Source organism: Mustela lutreola, chromosome 9, assembly GCF_030435805.1.
Source record: "Mustela lutreola isolate mMusLut2 chromosome 9, mMusLut2.pri, whole genome shotgun sequence".
NCBI lineage: Eukaryota > Metazoa > Chordata > Mammalia > Carnivora > Mustelidae > Mustela > Mustela lutreola.
This window is the reverse complement of record NC_081298.1, coordinates 101402028-101423013: the sequence shown is the minus strand read 5'-3', so window position 1 is coordinate 101423013 and position 20986 is coordinate 101402028. Positions and strand designations below refer to the sequence as shown.

The window sequence follows — 20986 nt, the reverse complement described above, 5'->3', positions numbered from 1 at the left end:
AGCTTCTGCCATCTGCACACCTTATGTTATTGGGACAGAAGACTGGTACATGCTATTTCTTACTGAGAATGACATCAGATATATGGATTCAACCTCTGCAGGACAGTGCTTCTGCCACTGCCCATGAGACAGAAGTCAAGAACCGAACAGGAAAGAGATATGAGGCATAATTAGTTTTATCCTCCATGAAGAAGTTATTTCACAAATAATGAGGCAGAACCTCTCCAATTTTAATAATAATGGAGTGTATATCACTGAGATTACTGCATCAAATTAATGAGTTAGCTACTGATAAGAATGAAACAACAAGATAATAAATGCAAGGGTATTTTTTGCCCCCAGATGCTATTTAAACATAGGATTTGAGAAGAAGATTCAAGTAATTCCTAACCATCTCCTTTCCTTTAGAGAATACAGTACATAGGGCTCCTTAGAGGTATACAGCTGAAATTATTCCTCCTTGAAGCAGAAAAATGCAAGGGCAATAATAATAATAATGCATATGGTTAAGTACAGAGAACTTAGGTCACAGTCCACCCAAAAAAAGGCTTGTCGGCTTCCTCTTTGCCAAGAGAGAGGCTCTGCAGATGGAGGCAGCAGCAAAAGCTCAGCCTCTCGCGTTCTATTTCCCAATGCACGCCCCCTTCTGTTTTTCTCATCATTAATTACTGTGTTCCTCCCTCTGCCCTCACAAAGAGGTGAGAAACTACTCATGAGGCAGTGGGAAAAATGGTAACCAGTAGCATTCCAGACATTTCATCACTCAAATCACCATAAAGTGATTATATGAAATCCCTAGGAAATTGAAGTGGCCTTCTTTTCACTTTTCAAACTGTACTTTGACTAATAGAAAGTCCGTCTTATTTAACATTATCTAACAAGACCCCCTCAAATCTATTGCTCTTCCTTGACCACAGTTATCTATAATACGGAGCATTATAAAACGTTCTTCTGATCTAAACCAGCAACTTGACTAGACTCATTAGTCACTTAAAACTGATGAGATTATTTGTTCAAGTGATGTTATTAATGGGTTGCATAATATCCATCAGATAAAATACCAATACAATGTTGAAAGCAAGCAAATTAAGTCATCACAGGCCTAGAAAAGCAATGACTGAGGCTGCCAGTATAGACTGATCCGTAGTCAATTCAGACTTAAATAATGGCTCAGACTGTTTTTTCCTACTATTATTTTTTTTGTGTGAAATAAATCTGTGAAGCGAAGAAAAACTAACCAAATGTATGGATTTGAACTTCTAATGAATACAATGACATTTAAAATTCTCAAAGGTCACCCTCATAACACTAAAGTAATTCCACCGAAGTCAAAAACAGTTTAAAAATATTTAGAGAAAGGGCGCAGCAATGTCATTAGTATATATTGGCCAGAGGCAAAGGGTAAAGGGGATGAAGCAGAGATATTCTATATTTTATTATAGCCTAAAATCAATTGTAGCTTTCTCTTATTAGAAGCATTCAATAATCATTAAAAATATTGTCAACCATAAGGTGGTATTTTGACACTGCCATATATATATCTTACATAGTTTTATTAACCAATATCATGTTTAATCATTAAAACATTTCTGTTCATGTGTATTTGTGTCTCCCAGGGGGCAAAAAAATTACAGCAAAGTGATAGCTTACATTTGTATAGCAACACAATTTATAACTGCATTACCTCTTTAGATTGTAAAACTCTCCTGTCAAGTTGATAAGAAAAGCACTATTTCCCCATTTTGCCAAATAAACAGACAGTAAGAGGCTGGTCCAAAATCACCTGGTATTCAGCTTCAAAATCCAGGGATTTTTTTTTTTTTTTTCAGTTGAGCTTTGCTCTCCCTTGATTCGCCCTTTGTGTAGTAGGAAGGGCAGAAATGTCACCTCCCTTTAAAGAGGAGATTAAAATGGCAGTGGCAGAAACAGCTATGACCCCTGGTGAAGAAAAGGCTCCTGACAAAATTCTGACTGGTCTCTTGATTTATTAAAAGTGGTGCTTAGAGCAGAAGGGAATTAGAGTTATACGATTTTTAATTTCCTTGTCAAATTATAGAATCAGATTGTTGAAGCTGATCCTTTATATGTAAAGTTGAAACACGAACTGAAATTAATGCTAGATCATGACCCAGCATTTGGACTATTACATGTATAGATGCACACACACCTATGTATCGATACCCTTTTTTTCCAAAGGGATATAAACAAATCATTCACCTTACCTTCAAAGCAGTACTTAAATACACGGCAAAACAGCACAGAACAAAAATGAGTCACTCAACCCCCACATGTTAGATCTTATGACTAACTTTGGATAGATAATTAAAACAATAATAATCACAAAAATGAATCTGTCCTTCTTGACTATCTGCTAAGAGTTAGGTCCAGATCATTTTGACTTACACATGTAAATTTTATAATACCACTGCCTTGCTTTGATGTAGTATTTGAATTTTTCAGCAGGCTTTCACAGGCTAATATACACTGTTACACTTCTGGGTTTAATGAGAAAATCATCTTTCTGTCTCTGGGCCTCACCTGGTGAAGTCTGTCATTTCCATCATGATCATACACATCTGCTTGGCCAGCACAATTATATCATTGCCGCTGTCATCCCACTTGGCCACTTCGGCATCCAGCTTGCTTTTCTCTTGGTGGAATATCTCCACCTGCTCAGCTATTTTTGCCTTCTCCTCTTGCGGTAGTTGCGCCATGATGGCCTGTGTGGGTTACAGAAACAGTGTGACTAATGGTGACAAAGTAAACACAGACAGTAGGTTGACTCTGCCTCCAGCTAATAGCAAAGCCAGACCCTGACAAGGTTTACAGACTGCCCTGCCATTCCAGAAAGTACGGTTTCTCCATCCCTAGGTAGGTAACAGCACAGACTGGTAAGATCCCCCAAATCCCCGTCCCTATTCCTATACGCAGAAAATACAGAGATCTAAAAGGTGCGGGCCCACTGACAGTAACAGAACTTCTGTGTCGCTTTGATGACATATGTTTGTTCAAAAGAATCTATTCTTGACAATTTTTATATTTGGTCTCAGGAAACTTCTACCAGATGAAAGAATATACCTCTTTCAACACTGAAATCTGTTCAGAGAAGGGGGGAGAAAAAGGCTTTCTGACGCTGGGAAGGAGAGGAATTTTCAACAATATCTGAGCGTGCAAGCGGGGTGGGGTGAGGAAACTTGCCATGAGTGTTAGTGAAGGAATCCATGGTTAGATATCAAACAATCCCCTAGCCCAGGGCATTTCAGGGGTGTCCTACCTATCCCCAGCCTTCTTCTACCTCCTCGGTGGAAATTCTGAGATAACCATGGCTCCCTGCAGAGCCTAGAAGGATGCAGTTGTGATGGGATAAAATATAGGTTTAGGAAGCAAAGGCAGATTTTCAATAGTTGCTAGGTAAGGGAATGTGGAAAAGCAAGAACTACAGCTGATCTTGTCATTCATGGATTCTTTATTTACAAATTTGCCGACTCTATAAAATTTGTTGGCACTCTACAATTGATCCTTGTGGTGCTTTTGGTCATTCACAAACAGGCACAGAGTTGCCCAAAAAAAAAAAAAAAAAAAAAAAAAAAAAAAAAAAAAAAAGGTCACCTGACAGGCCTGTTCCCAGATGTGGCTGAACAATAAATTCTCTGCCTTCTTGTTTCAGCACTAAACAAGTGTCCTTTTGTGGTCTGTTTAGTGCCACATTTTCCACATCTTTCTGCTCTTTTTTGGTAATTTTGCTGTTTAACATGGACCCAAAGCATAGTGCTTAAGTGGTGCCTAGTGTCCCTAAGCACAGAGAGCCAGTGTTGCGCCTTATGGAGAAACATACGTGTATGAGATAAGCTTCATGCAGGCAGGGGCTATACTGCACTTGGCCATGAGTTCAATAACAATGAATCAAAACTATAAAGTATCTTAAAAGAAACATTCATTAAACAAGATTCCTTATTGATTGGCTGAAAAAAAATGATGAGACTAGCAGCTCTCAGGAACCTAACTCTCTATTTCCTCTAGAAGCAATGACTCCATAGTGGTGACTTTACAGAATTTAAGTACCACAAATGAAGAGAATTAACTGTATTTATTAAATACCATGTCTGTAGCAAGCCCTGAATGCAACGTTGACAATACCTCATAGCATCTTCTTAGAACCATGTGCCAACTGATTCAGAGAAAGGAGTGTGTCGATAAGTGTGACAGCAATAGTGGCTCTCTGATTCTGGGATATGGGTCTTCCCCAATGAAAGCATGATTTGGGGAACTTATAGCTTTTGCAAAGAACAAGTAAAATAACACATACAAGAAAATTCTGCTTCCTTAATTATAAAATTCTTCCCAATGTAAGTGATTGCTGGAAGGAAAGGTAGTTGATTTCTTCATTATTTTTTTTTGTTTTATTTAAATTCAAGTTAGTCAACATATAGTGTATTACTAGTTTTGGGGTAGAATTTAGTGATTCATCAGTTTCATATAACACCCAGTGCTCATTACACCAAGTGCCCTCCTTAATGCCCATGCCCCAACCCAAGGTCGTTGTTTTCTTTTTTTTTTTTTTTTTTTAGATTTTATTTATTTATTTGACAGAGAGAAATCACAAGTAGATGGAGAGGCAGGCAGAGAGAGAGAGAGAGGGGGAAGCAGGCTCCCTGCTGAGCAGAGAGCCCGATGTGGGACTCGATCCCAGGACCCTGAGATCATGACCTGAGCTGAAGGCAGCGGCTTAACCCACTGAGCCACCCAGGCACCCAGGTCGTTGATTTCTAATAAAAATATCATATGATCTCCCTGATATGAGGAAGTGGTGATGCAACATGGGGGCTTAAGTGGGTAGAAGAATCAATGAAACAAGATGGAATTGGGAGGGAGACAAACCATAAGTGACTCTTAATCTCACAAAACAAACTGAGGGTTGCTGGGGGGAGGGGGGTTGGGAGAAGGGGGTGGTATTATGGACATTGGGGAGGGTATGTGCTTTGGTGAGTGCTGTGAAGTGTGTAAACCTGGTGATTCACAGACCTGTACCCCTGGGGATAAAAATATATGTTTATAAAAAATAAAAAATTAAAAAAAATATATCAATGGACATAAGCTCCACAAAACTGAGCTCAACGGGATCTGTCACTGACTTAGGTTAAGACCTACTGGCTACTGGATCATATTCTTAACTTCTTCAGATCTAAGAATAGTAAACAATTACGTCAAAGTGTTATGGCAGACAGTAAATAAAATAATAAATGTCTTTTGTCAAAAAAATGAAAGCATATATGGGATTACTGCTAATATATTATCATCATGTCTGTATTAATTTTCCTTTCCAGCTACCTCTCTAGCTTATTACATTATTGCCTTGAAAGACAGGGATGGGGCCAGAATCTATGTGGCTTGCATAAATAGAAGATTGACATGATTTCTTGAGTACAGAAATGTATATCAGATAGTGTGCTAAGAAGCTTATGTATATAAAAAACTTAATTTACTTAATCACTCTACAAGATTAATACTATTCTAACCCCTATTTTATTAATGGTGATACTAAGGCCCAGTGAAATTAAATTCTCAACATTACATACTAAAAGGTGTAGGAATAGGGTTCAATCCCAGGTCAGCTAACACCATACTTAACTATTAAGCACAACTAGATCACCATGCACAATCATGCATCATGATCACATCCCAGTGGGGCAACGGTTGCTGAAATTACTAGCATTGTTCACCAGGCTGAGCAACCTGGAGATGAGGCTTTATCTGCCCATGTAAGGGGTCTCTTTGATTTGCATGAAGGTGTCTCTGGACTATTACCTGCACAGATACAACTTACTAATGCAGAGCTGTGTTTACTAACTACCATGCATGCATGTGTGTGATGTTACATAACTAGCATCGAGTCTCTGTGTCTGTACGTGTATGTGCATGAGTGTGCATGTGTAAATACAGAAATTACAATCCAAATTTAGAAAGCTGGACTGATACAAATACTATAGTTAAAATATTTTAAAAACTGTATTTCTGAAAAGAAAATTTTTTAAGTACTTTGAAAACTGTATCCAAAAGAGGTGGTTAATACACAACCAATGGGTTGGTTATAAACTCACATATACAATATTATACTAGTAACACGACAGCTATTCCACTGCATTTGAGATAAGTCTGGGTTTGCAGATATTAAATACAAAACTTTTTCTCCTGAAGCACCCTTGTCTGATGATCTTACACCATCCTACATTAATCTGTCCTCCTCATACAGAGCTGCTAATCATGTTTTACTTAGGCCTCACAAGTTTTAACCACCATCATTTAAGACATTCCCTAGGTACTTCTCTATTGAAGAATCTGTAAAACTCCCCTGCAGACCTCCATACTCTACATTCAATCCCCGGATGGAAAGCAATGAAACTTCCATTGCCTCAAAAGAATTAATTTGTGTATTGAAGGGCATACACTTATCTTTCAACTATATCACATGAGTTTCAATTGTTTAACTTGGGATTCAAGTATTAATTGCCTTGCTCTATTCTTGAATTCCTATTAATGCCCTACTTCTGACTTCTGTCTGAGTTTCCTTAGGGTAGAGCCTGCAGCATCCTGCAAAGAATAGAAGCTCAACAAATATCTTTTGATTGACTGTGTAACCATTTTTCCACTCACTGCGTCAACATAGTTCAAGAGAATTTACCAGAACTGACAAATATTTTCTAAGGGCACAATTCTGAAGGAAAAAAAAAAATGGCCCCTTCAAAGTAGATTTGCAAAAGAAGATGTTATTTTGACTCTAGGGGTGCTCGACCCGCATAATGCACTTAATGGCCTGTGACTTGGGTGCAAGTGTCATTACATTTGCTTCTGCTTATGTAGCTATCGATGAGCCAAGTCTTTTCCTAAATATTCTTAAAATGCTCCTGGCTTTTAAAAATTCACAATTGACCTTTTCTAAAACTGGAATTACAAAAAAAAAAAAAAAAAAAAGGTTATCTATAAACAGTAGATCACAAACTGAGAAATTTGCAAATTAATCAAATTAAAATTCAATACATGAGTTTTAATTAAGTCTTATCAATGTAACTCAGCAGTTTGAAATGTTAACACATTAAAGTTGTTCTAGCTAGGAAAAAAAAAAGAGAGGCTGACTACATTTAAATCAAGTGGAATATAAAATATGTAACACGTAATTGTTCCTTCCCTCAAACTAACTGAACATGAGAAAAGTGATTTTCATGGCCAAGAGGAAAGAGAACAAATCAGCTTTTCTGTTTCTCTGATGTGATCACCTAGGGCAGTCTAAGAGTTTCTGCTGCTTCTATGCATGTAGTCAAGCACAGCTCTACAGACTGTTGTTCTGGCTGATCTGGGGCCACAAATCGTGGAATCAGAGGCTTGAATCCACAGAGTAGTCCACCCCAGGGTTTCAGCCTTTCCTCTGAACAGCCAACCATGTTTTTGTGATTGAGGTTATAAACTCTACTTATTAAGAGAAAGTATAAATCACTGAAACGAGCCAATAATCACTCAGCCTAGAATCTTTTCTTCAATCTAAATCTCTGGAGTTTTTGATATGATTACTTTTCTAATCTCAAAGAGAAAAATGACTTTTGAAGTCTATGGGCTTCCAAACTGACAGGTGTTATTTCCCTAAACAAGAGCAAGAGCCTAACATTTAGGCTTCAAGTACATTAATGTTAATAACGATTAAAAGGGCTAAAACTCACTGTGTCCATTTATACCTACTTGGTTTTACTTTTTAAAAATATTTTATTTATTTATTTGACAGAGAGATAGAAAGTACAAGTAGACAGAGTGGCAGGCAGAAGGAGAGGGAGAAGCAGGCTCTCCACCGAGCAGGGAGCCCAATGCCGGGCTCTATCTCAGGACCCTAGGATCATGACTTGAGCTGCTCCACCCAGGTGCCCCTACCTACTTGGTTTTAAAGCAGAATAATAAATATAAGCAGTTAAAGGGTGGGTCCTTCGACTTTTACCAGTCTCAGACCATGAAGTAAATAGGGAAACTGAGGTAACTCTCCCATTTACTAAGTAAAAACTTTGATGATTTCCTAAATTGTCATGCTCTTTTAGCCTAAATTATTTGACCAGCCTTGCAATGAAGAACTGCAGTATGCTATAAGCATCATTATCATCTTCTTTGTCAACTTGACAGTATGTGACACATCTTGTGATACTTTTCACCACGCAGTTCTCCTAATGACATCATGAGGTAGAATGCTGGGCATACACACATAGCACAGACACACACATATGCATGGATAAGGGATGGAGAGGTTAAGAAAGTTGCCCAAAGTCACACAGCTTGGCCAAGCCCGTATTTAAAATAAGGTCTATGTGACTCCAAATAATACATTCTATCACCAAGGTTAAGTGTCCAAGAGTTGTCACTAACCACTTTTAACCACATTGACCTGTGAAGAAAGAGTATGAAATGTCATGTCTAGGATCACTAGGTCTTATTACTTCTACATTTTATCAGATCAGGGTCTGATCATTCTCAGCCTATCCCTCTCTCAGAAAATGCTGTCGAGAAGCAGCAGATAGGGACACATAAAGGAAATAAGCACTCTAATTTCAGAGTTTGGGAGAAATGTTGGAGTGGACACTAAAAGCTTTTCTCCTACCATAACCTGCTTTTAGATTAATTTACCCTTTTCAGAGAGGAAGAATCACCTGAATGAGAACACAAAGTCCATTAACATAAGGGAAGGACTCACTGCTGCAGAGAGCAACCACCTCTGTCAAAGACAACTTCTGCCTCCTTCATAATTTTGACCAAGTTAACATACTTCTCTGGTCAAAAGTTCGACCATCTGTCATCTTAGCAATTCAATGCACCCGCTTATTTCCAACTTACAGCCATAATTCTAGGTCTCTGATTTGTCATCATGTAATTATGGGCTAAAATAGGCTGAGTCAATAACTAATGCTGTCTGCTGTGAGTTAATCACACAGACCACGTGACGGATCTCAAAGACAAATCAGCAAGTGCTGGGTCATAGGGGTACTTTGTTCTTACTATCCTGGGCCATGTTTATAATTCACGCTGGAAAGTCTTTCAAAAAAGACTATTGTCTTTTCACCTATTGGGGGAAAAACAACATGATATAGACAGGTGCTATCTGATTTTCGTTTCTATTTAATTGACTTAGTATCTGCCACAAGATGCATGAAATGGATGTACAATGGGACTGCATCCCTCCTGGCAAGAACGGGACTAATCATGCCATTTGACAAGATGGTGACTATAAAGCATGATAAGGGTTGTATGGTACGCTTTGGTCTTTGAGAAAACGAGTCAATGGATACTGGACTGGATCAATACCGAGTTGCAGTCAGTCAATCAAATTGACTTTGAATTGATTAATGTTTGGATGAAATACTCAAATTTGCCCTTTGTCATTGACCTAAAAATGCTAACTTTACTTAATTTTGAAGATGAACTGACTTGACGGATGAATTGATTTTAGTGTTATGCCAACACAGGTTCAAAAGCCTCTCAGCTTCATGAACTTAGTTTTCAACACAGGTGGGGGCAGGGGGCAAGGAGGCGGGGGTTAGAATTTACAAAAGATTTTCCAAGTAAGGGACTTCATATTCCTTTGTGTACTTTTTTTACTGTCACCAGTCTGTGATCCAAAATAACTTCTCTTCCAAGGGATGACGATTTTCCGTCACCCCTTATTGAGCATTTAATGGATGTCAGGTATTGTGTTCATAATTTTACAAATATTAAGTCATTAAACTTCCAAAGAATCCGATCAAGTACATTATTCACATTTTACAGATAATAGAACTGAAGCTCAGAAAAATTAAGCCACATGTATGGGAGTATGGTCCTCACTCTACTCTTTACAATTGAAAACAAGGTCTGTCTGAAATCAAAGCTGGTGCAGCTTTAATATTCTGGTTTTACCCTCCCATTTCCTTACCATTGTCCATCAATATCTTGTGAATTGTTTCACTGTTGCATGAGACTATCAGCACAGAAAGCACAAAAAGAGAAACTGGGCTTTAAGTATGAAGGTTTTCTTGACTCAACATAAGGCTTAGTCTTCTTTGCGTCCTCTTTAACCTCTGACTGGCTGGCTACTCCTACTCTTCTTTCACAATTCCTGAACTAGGGTGATCTTTCTGAGGTTTCCTAATCACTATTCTAATCACCACCTCTTTCTCAAACTTGTGCTTCCTCTATCTTTTTTTTTTTTTCTTAAGTAAAACTTAACAGGGAATTAGAATGTAATTCTAATTAGAATATAATAAGAACACAGTCTATAATGGGGCTGTTCTTACTGCATAAAAACTGAACCTTGGAAGGGAGGAGAATCTCACCTCCTTTTGTAATCCCCAGGGACTTAATCTCCTGAGACCTACCTTGATGACTTGCATCTATCCTCAATGAGATCCAATTAATAGAATCAGTCAGAATCCTCTTTGAAACACTTGTGTTGGCAGAGAGTGTCACAGAGTGTTCCAGGGTGCTCAAATGTCAGCCAGAGCAGTGATCTTTCTGTTGTTTCCTGTTCCGTGCCTTAAACTGGCATATGCCTAGTATGTCTCTATAATTTCTTTTCCTATCATATGGCAAACTGTTCTAGGGCTACTGCTCTTGCCGTAAGTAGGTATTGCGAGGGGGATGGGGAATTCTGTCTCTCTTTTGATGTCCTTGAACCAATTTCAAAGATGTGGTCTCATTCATCAGAGACCCTACGTCAGAGTATGGAAGAGTAACGGCCCAGCCACTAACAAACTAGTACTCTAATTTTCCATTTGTCACTGCCTCTTGAGTTAACAAGCTTGGTGACTTCAAGTGGCACTGTGATGTCTGTTCTAATAATGCAAGATCTGAGCATTCCTGTGTCCCCTCGCTGTTGAACCATCTACATACACCCAACAAAATCCACTAGGCACTTAAACCATTTGCAGTGAGGTGCCTTCTCAGTTTCAAGTGATGGTAAGAGAATAGCATGAACAGAAATCAGAAGCACTGGTGGTTATTTCCATTGTGTAAAATATGAATTGCTAAGAACAACCACAGATGAAAGCACAGTTTTCTAAGCTATAAATCCCTGGGATTTCAAGACCCTGGATCAGAAATCCCCTCAAACCAACTTGGTGTACATAGGCCCAGTGCATGAAACCCGAGTCCTGGATGTCCACTCACCCGTGCACTCTGCCCCGCAATGAGCTGGTCGTCCTCAGTCTGAACACTTGTCCGGCTGCGTACATCATAATCTTCCTGCTCAAAGTCTGAATCGTCCTCTAGTTCTTCTGGGGTCTACAGGTACAAAGGAAAAGAGAAGGATCAGTATATTTTAAATTGATAACCCTCATCCCCACCCATATGCTTTGTGCCTACAAAAGCTAAGTAGCTCCCAGGCAAGAGAGCTTGTGGGCAGTTATATGTAGGGGGGTATGGAGGAGGATACTGGCTCTGATGGAGTCAGAAAAACCAAGCTGCCCCAATTTATCTTTAAAATATATATATATATATATATATATATATATATATATATGCTCGATTACTTCCTCCTGTAGGCACAAAAAGTCTGCTTAGCTTGTGACATGACATGCTTTCTAATTTTAAGAAAAATATATTTGTGTGTTTTTCCATCCATAGAAATCTACTGTAAGATAGAAAATCACCGTCAACAACAAAAGCTGTACCTATTACTGGTCTGTAATGCCCTTCTTGTTCTACTCCCAGTCTTTATTCTAGTCTTAATAAACAAAAAGAATTGATCATCGCCAAGCCAACGGTTAGTCCAGATGAAATATCTGATGTGGTCACTAAAGCATACAGGTTGCAACTTGACTATCCAGAGCCAAGACTGCCTGAACAGGAATCCCTGTGTGACCACTGGCAAAATCCTCTTAGCTCCGGTTTCCTGCCCTGTGAACTGCTGTTGATAAAAGCTCCTTTATGATTTTTTGTGAAGATTAAGTAACGTACTTTGTGTAAAATGTCTGCATTTAACAGGCATTAATTTTTTTTTAAAGATTTTATTTATTTATTTGACAGAGAGAGATCACAAGTAGGCAGAGAGGCAGGCAGAGAGAGAGAGAGAGGAGGAAGCAGGCTCCCTGCTGAGCAGAGAGCCTGATGCGGGACTCGATCCCAGGACCCTGAGATCATGACCTGAGCCGAAGGCAGCGGCTTAACCCACTGAGCCACCCAGGCGCCCTTAACAGGCATTTAAAAAATGTTTGCCATCATCATTACTTAGGATTTTTTTTTGTTCGTTTGTTTTTGTTTTTTGCTTTTTCACTGCATATAATTTATTTTTTATTTCTCTTCAGGGAGAATTCATTGTTTTTTGCACCACACCCAGTGCTCCATGCAATCCATGCCCTCCTTAATACCCACCACCTGGTTCCCCCAACCTCCCACCGCCCGCCCCTTCAAAACCCTCAGGTTGTTTTACAGAGTCCATAGTCTCTCATGGTTCACCTCCCCTTCCAATTTCCCTCAACTCCCTTCTCCTCTCCATCTCCCCATGTCCTTCATGTTATTTGTTATGCTCCACAAATAAGTGAAACCATATGATAATTGACACTCTCTGCTTGACTTATTTCACTCAGCATAATCTCTTCCAGTCCTGTCCATGTTGCCGCAAAAGTTGGGTATTCATCCTTTCTGATGGAGGCATCATACTCCATAGTGTATATGGACCACATCTTCCTTATCCGTTCGTCCATTGAAGGGCATCTTGGTTCTTTCCACAGTTAAGATTTTGAAATCAATTCATTCAAACACTTTTAAAAAGTGAATCTACCAATCACTACGCAACCACCAAGGATTAAATAGCTCTTTCATACATAGTATCAATTTAGCTAAAACCAGCACAGTAAAATAAGGATCATTCTCTTTTGAGATAAGAAAACCAAGATTCTGCAAAAAGTGTGCCAAGTGTCTCTAAACTAATTAATAACAGATTAGAATTTAGACCCCAAATACCCAAATGTGTCTATCTTTTTCACATTATAAATCAGGTAAGAACTGGAGGTATGGAATGGCTTTAAAGTGAGTAGTTACAAGACGGGATCAGGAGGGAAACAAACCATAAGACTCTTACTCTGACAAAACAAACTGAGGGTTGCTGGGGGATAGAAGGGTAGGGATAGGGTGGCTGGGTTATGGACATTGGGGAGGGTATGTGCTATGGTGAGTGCTGTGAAATGTGTAAGCCTGAGGATTCACAGACCTGTACCCCTGGGGTAAATAATACATTATATGTTAATTTTTAAAAAGTGAATATTACATGGAGATCCAGTCTATTCCATGCAGAGAAAATGTATGAGTTAGTCCATAAACCCACAAATAAAAATACTCCCTATCTTTAATGACCATAATAGAAAACATACATTACGTGCTTTTCATGTGCTAATCACGGTTTTCTCTGAGGACTTTACATAGACTAAAATTCATCCAGTTTTCTTCACAGTCCTATGATGTAGACACAATTTTCCCCATTTTACAGATAAGGAAACTGAGGCATGAGAGGTTACTCCTTGTTCAAGGCCTTCTAAATCATGCAGCATGTTTTGTAGGCTACTGTCCTCTGTTAATTCCAAGAAGATGAATGTGGAGTTGGTGAGGATGGTGCATGAAAGGGAGACAGTGCATTAATGCAACCTTCTCAGATCAACAGTCATTAGACTGAAAGCTGACAGTCACCCACAACTGTTCCTTAGCACAAGAAGGAGCACCAGCTCCCAGGGCTCTGTATTTCAAAAGGAAGAAGCAGGCCACAGCAGCACTGATGATACAGTAGCCCATTCCCCATCCAAAAGGGCACACTTTGATTCGGCTGGTTTCTTTGGCTACTTCAGTATAATTAATCAGGTGTGGTTATTGATGAAGCCTTGAGACTGGTCAGACAGGCATAAAATGGGGTCTTCATGCCAATGTCACCTTATGCGTAGTAATTTCCAAGCTTTGGCATATCCTTCTTGTTTTCCTTCTCTCTCCCCATCAACCTTATTAATATTCACTCAGTCATCTACAGATGTTCAATTTTCTTTCACAGAATTATTAAAAGAAACAAGGAAGAAAGAGGTTTTGTTCCCATACTTTATTAACTAAAGCAGGGGTGGGGTGGGCAGAACCTGGTTCAAATAACTGGTTGTATTTCCATTGTGGACAGAGACAATAATCTCTGATCATTTTTCACTCTTCTGGAATGTACTGCAGAACAATCACAGCAAGTTGGTAAATTCTGCTGACAGATGAGATGACGAGATTGCAAGCACTTTTCATCATTCGTTTTTGAAAAGGAGAGAGAAAAGTAAAATGAAAAACCTTACTCAATAGAAAAAAGGAAAATATGACAGTGCCTATAGTACTGTGTCCAAACATTTCAATGATCTGTGTGTTTAGCAGATGAGTCAATGACAGACAAAACCCAGCAGCCTAAGGTTAATGATGATGAGCTTTCACTCAAGTGACTAGGGCTCAGAAACCAAAACAAAGTTTAAAAATGAAAAAAATAAACAAATAAATTAAATAAAAACCTGGATGTGGACCCAGGGAATCTGAGTGTGTTTGGCCTAACTCTTCCACTCAAAACCGTTTATATCACTACGAGTTTTTTTACTTCTCTCCTCACTCATAAAATGGAGACAATAATTCCTATTTTCCCCACCTGCCTCACAGGATTCTGGGATAAAGTATATACAAAAATGCTTTGTAAATGATAAAAATGAATTCAAGTAATAAGTGATAACATATACCTAATAACTGCAATAATCATAATAATAGAAATAATTTTTACCAACCACTATGGGCCAGGCATTCAGCTAAAGGATTTAATCCTTGTACAACCTAATGAAATAAATATAATGCGTAGGGTGCCTGGGTGGCCCAGTCAGTTAAGCGTCCAACTCTTGATTTCGGCTCAGGTTATGCTCTCAGAATTGTGGGATCGAGACCCGCATCAAGCTCCATGCTGGGCATGGAGGCTGCTTAATGTTCTCTCTTTCTCTCTCCCTCTGCCCCTCCCCCTACCCCAAAATTAATGTCCATTTTACAGATGTATAAAGATGTATAAAGCTCAGAGTTGTTAAGTCTGTTTTCCAGGGTGTTACATCTAACAAGCTGAGGGGGTTCCACAGCCTATGCTCTTAACCATCGCAAAAAATACCAGGCAAATGGATGAGCTTAAAATATTTTCTTGCGCCTTCATCATCCAGCAAACCCATCCAAGTCACCCATATAAACAGTTCAGTGCATGTGCAGTTTGCTAATTGCATGTAAATGTGTCTACTTCTCATGCTGTTATTTTTTGAATTATTCATTTTAACAAGGAGTAGTGTTATGTTTTGGTTGGTCAAGGATCTTTGTATGTTAAAAGAGACAAGGAAATATAGCAAAGTTCTGCAAATGGGCCCAGAGATAATAAGACCTGTATCATTAGGTAGTGTTTATAGGATAAAAATGAATCACCAACGTGTATAATTCACTGGACTGGAAGCTGGAACCTGAGGGTCAAGCCTCAATTCTGCCTTTCTGTGCTCCCAGGGAAAGCCTTTTTATAACCAACAAAAACCACTTTGGGTCTACTCTTGGTTCCCTGGGTCTATTATCTGTTAGATTGCAAAAGTGGGTTTTATTTGTAAAATGGCATGATTAAATTATTTGGCCTCTAAAATCTCCTCTAGGAGATTAATTGGTGCCTATTACAGAAGCCCAAGAAAATCATGTGCTTGTCCAGGGTTGCACCACACGTCAATTACAGAACAGGATCAATCTACCTGCCTTTGGCTCCAAATGAAATCCTCTATCTTCTCTATAACAGTTTCTGGAGAGAAGCAAAATAAGAAACAACTGAAGGATTTAGAGTTGTTTCACCAGGACACATGAGAAATATATTCATCACCATTTAAAAGAATGGCTCAAATGTGTATGAGAGCTTCACTGGGAACATAAAGAGGAGGACATGGAGAGGCAACACAAGAATCTGGGTGATGCATGAGGAAGGATTTCCCAATCAGAAAGCTATACTACGAGCATTGGATTTTCCTAAAGTCAATGTAAAAGAAAATCAGTCAGGAGTGATTGGCCACTGGCATCTCTATCCTGGATTATTCTGGAAGCCTCCTGATGGATCTCCTTCTATTTTTTTCCTCCATACATTCCACTCTGTCCAGCAGATCCACAGTGATGATTCTTGTCCAAACAAAGTCAGCTTAGAACACATCAAAGGCTCCCATCTCATCTAGTGTGATCCTTAACACTACACCTGTGATTCCCCCGGCATGAAACACATTTGTCCTAATATTTTTGTGGCTTGTTTCCTCCTCCTCCAAGTCTGTTCTCAAATGCCATCCAAAGAGTGACCACCCTTCATTAAACTCATATGCACCCTGTGCCCTAGCCCCTTATACTGCCTTGGTTTTCTCCATGGCACAGTAACTGTCATGTTCTACCTCCTTGCTCCTTATATTCTGTGTCTCCCACCAGAGGAATATAAATTTCTTGAAGATAAGGACTTCTATTTTGTTTACCTCTCCATTCAGGGCCCCTCCATCTCTGTGGGGCATCTACTAAGCATTCAACAAATACTTAATAAATGAAAGACCAAGCCTAAATTACTGAATATTTCTGAAAAATCATATGAAGTTATTTCTAATTACTTGAGTTTGGAAAACAAAACTGGGAACCTTAGAGGACGATGTTAATTAACTGGATAATAACAACCTGTAATAGAAAAATCGGTTTTGTCATAAAAGCCTTCTCAACTTTTCATTTTCTAGCTCTGATGAGTAACTCCAATCCCTGCAGTTTTAATAATATTGTTAATTTATTTAACAGATTGTATTTCATTAATTGATGGTAATACGAAATGTCATCCCAGCATGATGAGAAAAGAAAAATATTTATTGGGAACCTACTAAATGCCAGGTCTAGGCTAGTGCTTTATAGCAAACGCAGTATCTGTCCTCATTTGCAGATACAGAAACTGAAGCACAGAGATGAAAACAAGCATGCCAATGACCAAAAATTATTTAAGCCATAGGTTCCCAAATGCTACTTTTTCAAATACTCTCACTGAGCCTCAGTAATTTTTTCAAGGTGTTTCTTGGCTAAAAAAAAAAAAACAAAACAAAAACAAATAAAACAGTCATGAACTAAACAGTTGTGTTGATTAAGCAAAGCAGTTAGATCACAAAAATGGATAAAGTTGATTAAAGTTAACAACCTAGTGCCTGGTGCATATTGCGTGACTTCTCAAATCTCGGAATATGACCAAACATCCACTGAACTTCCTTTTGATCATGGCAACCACCAAGAAACCCAGCTTTACAAATACAGAGTGTTATTAAAAGGAATATACCGACCTAATATTTAAACCGTGAACTAGAAACATCTGTATATTTCCCTTGAAATTTTAAAACACCGTGCAATGCTCCAGGGGCCCTTTCAGGCACAGTTTGGGATTTATGAAGTTAAAGTTTAGACTTTTATCAGGACTTTAACTTTTTCCACAACCTGCTTTCAAAAGTATCATGTGCAACCAAATTAATGTGTCCCAATTACATTATAAAGGAATACAGATATAATAGACTTTTCCCAGGGTTATTCTTATGAGAAGCTACTACTATTTGTTTGCTTCTCTTTTTTTTCTTTCTTTTTTTGTTTTTGAATACAGATATCCTAACACCAAGATATCCTACCTCCCTTTTACCCTACCCTGTTATCTTAATTTCCAATATTAAATGTCTAACTCTGTGTCTTAAATGCACACTTAGCCCTCATTATTTGCAGATAATTCCTGAGTTTGCCTATGAACCAAAAGCTTCTTGGTAATCCCCCAAAGCAATCCTTGTGTAGTTTTTCCCAGCAAGGACCATGTGGCAAAAAACGTGAGTCACCTAAGCTGTGTGTTCCCAGCTGAGGTAACGTTGGGCCTTTTTGTCTGAGCTCTTATACTATAAATAAGTACCCTTTTTGTATTCATTTAGTGCCACATATTTTGCATCTTTGTGCCCTTTTTTTGGTGATTTATTTGCTTACAATGGCTTCCAAATACAGTGCCTAAGTGTTGCTTGGTGGTCCTAAGTGTAAGAAAGTTGTGATGTACCTTATAGGGAAAAGGCATGCATTAGAGGAGCTTCCTTCAGGAATGAGCTACAGGGAGGTTGGCTGGGAGGTCAAAAATATACATTAAATAAAGTGTATTTAAACAAAAATGTGCATAAAACACAGTTATATATTGACCAGTGAATGAAAATGTAACCAGAGGCTCTTAGGAACCTAAGCATATTCCCCTAGGAAGAGTGTTTCAAGATTCTCTAACTCAATGTTCATAGCAATGTTACAGAATATAACTACTGCAAATAATGAGAATCAATGGCATGGTGGTATGCCAGATTTGTCTGTTCATTTTTTTAATTACCTTGCTGGGGTGATTAGGAAATTCCTTTGTAGCTGATAGGTCACCAAGTATAAGCCTCAGCCAGAAGCAAACAAAAAAATAGTCTCACAGCAGAGGGGCAAAGTAGACCCGTTCTCAGGGAGAAAGGAGGTTCTGAAAGGTGAGGTTAGGATACAAGAAAGAAAGTTTTATCTACTTCAGAGGGTTACCTAGAACTGCCCTGGAGTGCCTAGATACCAGCTTCACATGATGTATGTATTTATCACTGCAAGTAAAGGTATTGGAAAACTTAACCCTTCAGGGTCTGTTCTGCATTATCTTTTTTTTCAGGGAAAAAGATTTCTTATTTTTACAAAGTACAATGAACACTTTAGAGAGAATGAGGCATGGCCAGGTTTGCTGGGAAAGAAATAGTTCTACTTGTCTCATTATCTTTCTTTCGAACTTGGCGCAATGGATTTTTTATTTTTAAATAGACTTAATCATTATACTCAAAAAGCAAACCAAGAAATTAAGTACAAAATGAAGCCATGTGGGTGCTGAATGGAGAAGGATTTTTAAAATAACAATTTGTACATACTGTACATTTCTCTCTTAAGTTTCAAGTGGTGTGAAATCCATCTGATCAAATCACTTGAAATGTCGAGATGTAGGAATGACACTTCAACAAAGATATGGCATTTTATCTAAAATTATGTTTTTTTTACAGCTCATGAATGAGTAAATGAATGATGGCTATAAACTTCCTCAGCCTCCCAGATGAATGGTTGTCACAAAAATGTGAAGGCTAACAAAGCAGAAAAATGGCAAAAGAGGGAATATGTCTTGAGGATTATAGTGGTATTTAGTGTCAAATGCTTTGAAAACATAATTCTCGTGGTCTATTACCTTATTTCACATGTTAGTATGTAGTAGAAAAAGAATGATCTAATTTGTTACAAGTTTAAAAGCCTGACTACCTTTCTTTTCCTTCTCCTCCAATTCTCATCCCTTTTCTGTTACCTTCCTTATCTTCCCAGGAATGTGTTTCCACCACTACCAACACACACACACACACACACACACACACACACACACCATTGACCACTGTGCCAGACAAGGCACTACAGTGAAGCGAAAATAAAAACACAGCCATTGCTTTCCAAAATTTCACAGTATAAGGAAGGTAAAAGACATAAAAGGGAATAATGTAATAAATACTATCATAAACAGAAATAGTTATACATAGATGAAGGAGAGGGTCAATATTTTTGATGGAGAAAATCTGAAGGTTTCAGCCAAGTCTTTCAAGGTGTTAAGAGTTTAACAGATCTAAAACGGGCAAGTTAGAAGAACAGGAAATATGTCTGATAGCCTCCAAATTCCAAACATGAACTCCACATTGTTAAGTATGAGAATCGTCTGATGTAACTTATGCAATGGTCTGAACACTCTGATCATGAAATTATTATGAAAGACAGACATATTTAATGAGAAAACAATCCAGCTGAATTTAAAGACAAGAAAATTTGAAGATTTTTCTGCCCTCCCAAGCGAAGGTGTTTGGTAATGTTTCAGGGGAAGCACGATACCAACAAAGAGGGAAGAGAGACTCTTCCTAGTGATATTCCAATTCACCTGCTCAGATCACCATGCAAGTACCATATTGCACTCCGGAAATCACATTTGAAGAGGATCACTCATGAATTTAATGACCTCAAATATATCAAGATTCAGAGGAGAATTAATCCTACAGATAAAATACTCAGAAGACTAGGTATACATTGTTCAAAGAGAACAAAATACCACAGATATTATTTGGTTAGTACTGTTTTGCAGTGTTTGAAGTTATATTGGTTTAGATGTTCAGTGATTGCCCCGAGAGCAAGTTTTTCAGAATGCAGTGAACAGGTACCTTGTGGTTTTATTGAGCAGCCTTAAAGACAACTGCAGAGGATTAAGGTAGGGATGCACTCCAGTGCTATCTAACCCAATATGGTAGACATGAGCGGCAATGAATTACTGAGAATTTTAATGTAGCTAATGCCACACGCCAAAAATGATAACATTTTAGATACATTTGATTAAGTTAATTATTAAAATTGACTTCACCTGTGTTTTTTTTTTTTCCAATGTGTATACCAGAAAATTTGAAATTACAATTGTGGCTCACATTATATTGGTATCAGACAATATGTTCTCATGTTCTTATGATTGTCACTGCAGAAGCCCCATCTCTTTTTCAGTCTTAATAGCCCCAAATGTATTTGTGTCATCAATTATGCTCTTGAGTATTAAAGTTTATTTTAAAAAAGAGTTCTGTGGGTAAGAAACTTGTTTGAAAACCATGCTAAATTGTTGGTAAGGTAAGAAGAAAAAAAAAACTCATCTTATGATGAAATATTATATAGCGGTTAAATGGAACAAGGGAAGCTATGTGTCTTAATGTAAATAAAAGAAGGTAAGAAGGTACCTTGTGGGTGAACAAAAGAAGCTGCAACTTATGTTGAGTTTTAAAACCTACTGTATTATATGTTTTCTAGCATATGGCTCTATATCACTTGGACAGTCGTTTGGAAGGCTCGCAGCTGCCAACAAAAGACTGAGGATGGGAAGCTTGTGGGC

At 38.3% G+C, this 20986-nt stretch overlaps 1 protein-coding gene across 6 annotated transcripts in view; it reads right to left on the bottom strand.

Annotated features, from left to right (window-relative positions):
- Window positions 1–20986, bottom strand: part of CTNNA2 (catenin alpha 2) — a 1142447-nt gene that overhangs the window by 91962 nt on the left and 1029499 nt on the right. For all 6 annotated transcript variants that reach the window (XM_059188197.1, XM_059188196.1, XM_059188200.1 and 3 more), the window contains 2 exons: window positions 11170–11283; window positions 2539–2720 (listed from right to left, as the gene is read on the bottom strand). In XM_059188197.1, coding sequence (XP_059044180.1) covers window positions 2539–2720; window positions 11170–11283 — 296 coding nt within the window. The remainder of the gene's footprint in view (window positions 1–2538; window positions 2721–11169; window positions 11284–20986) is intronic.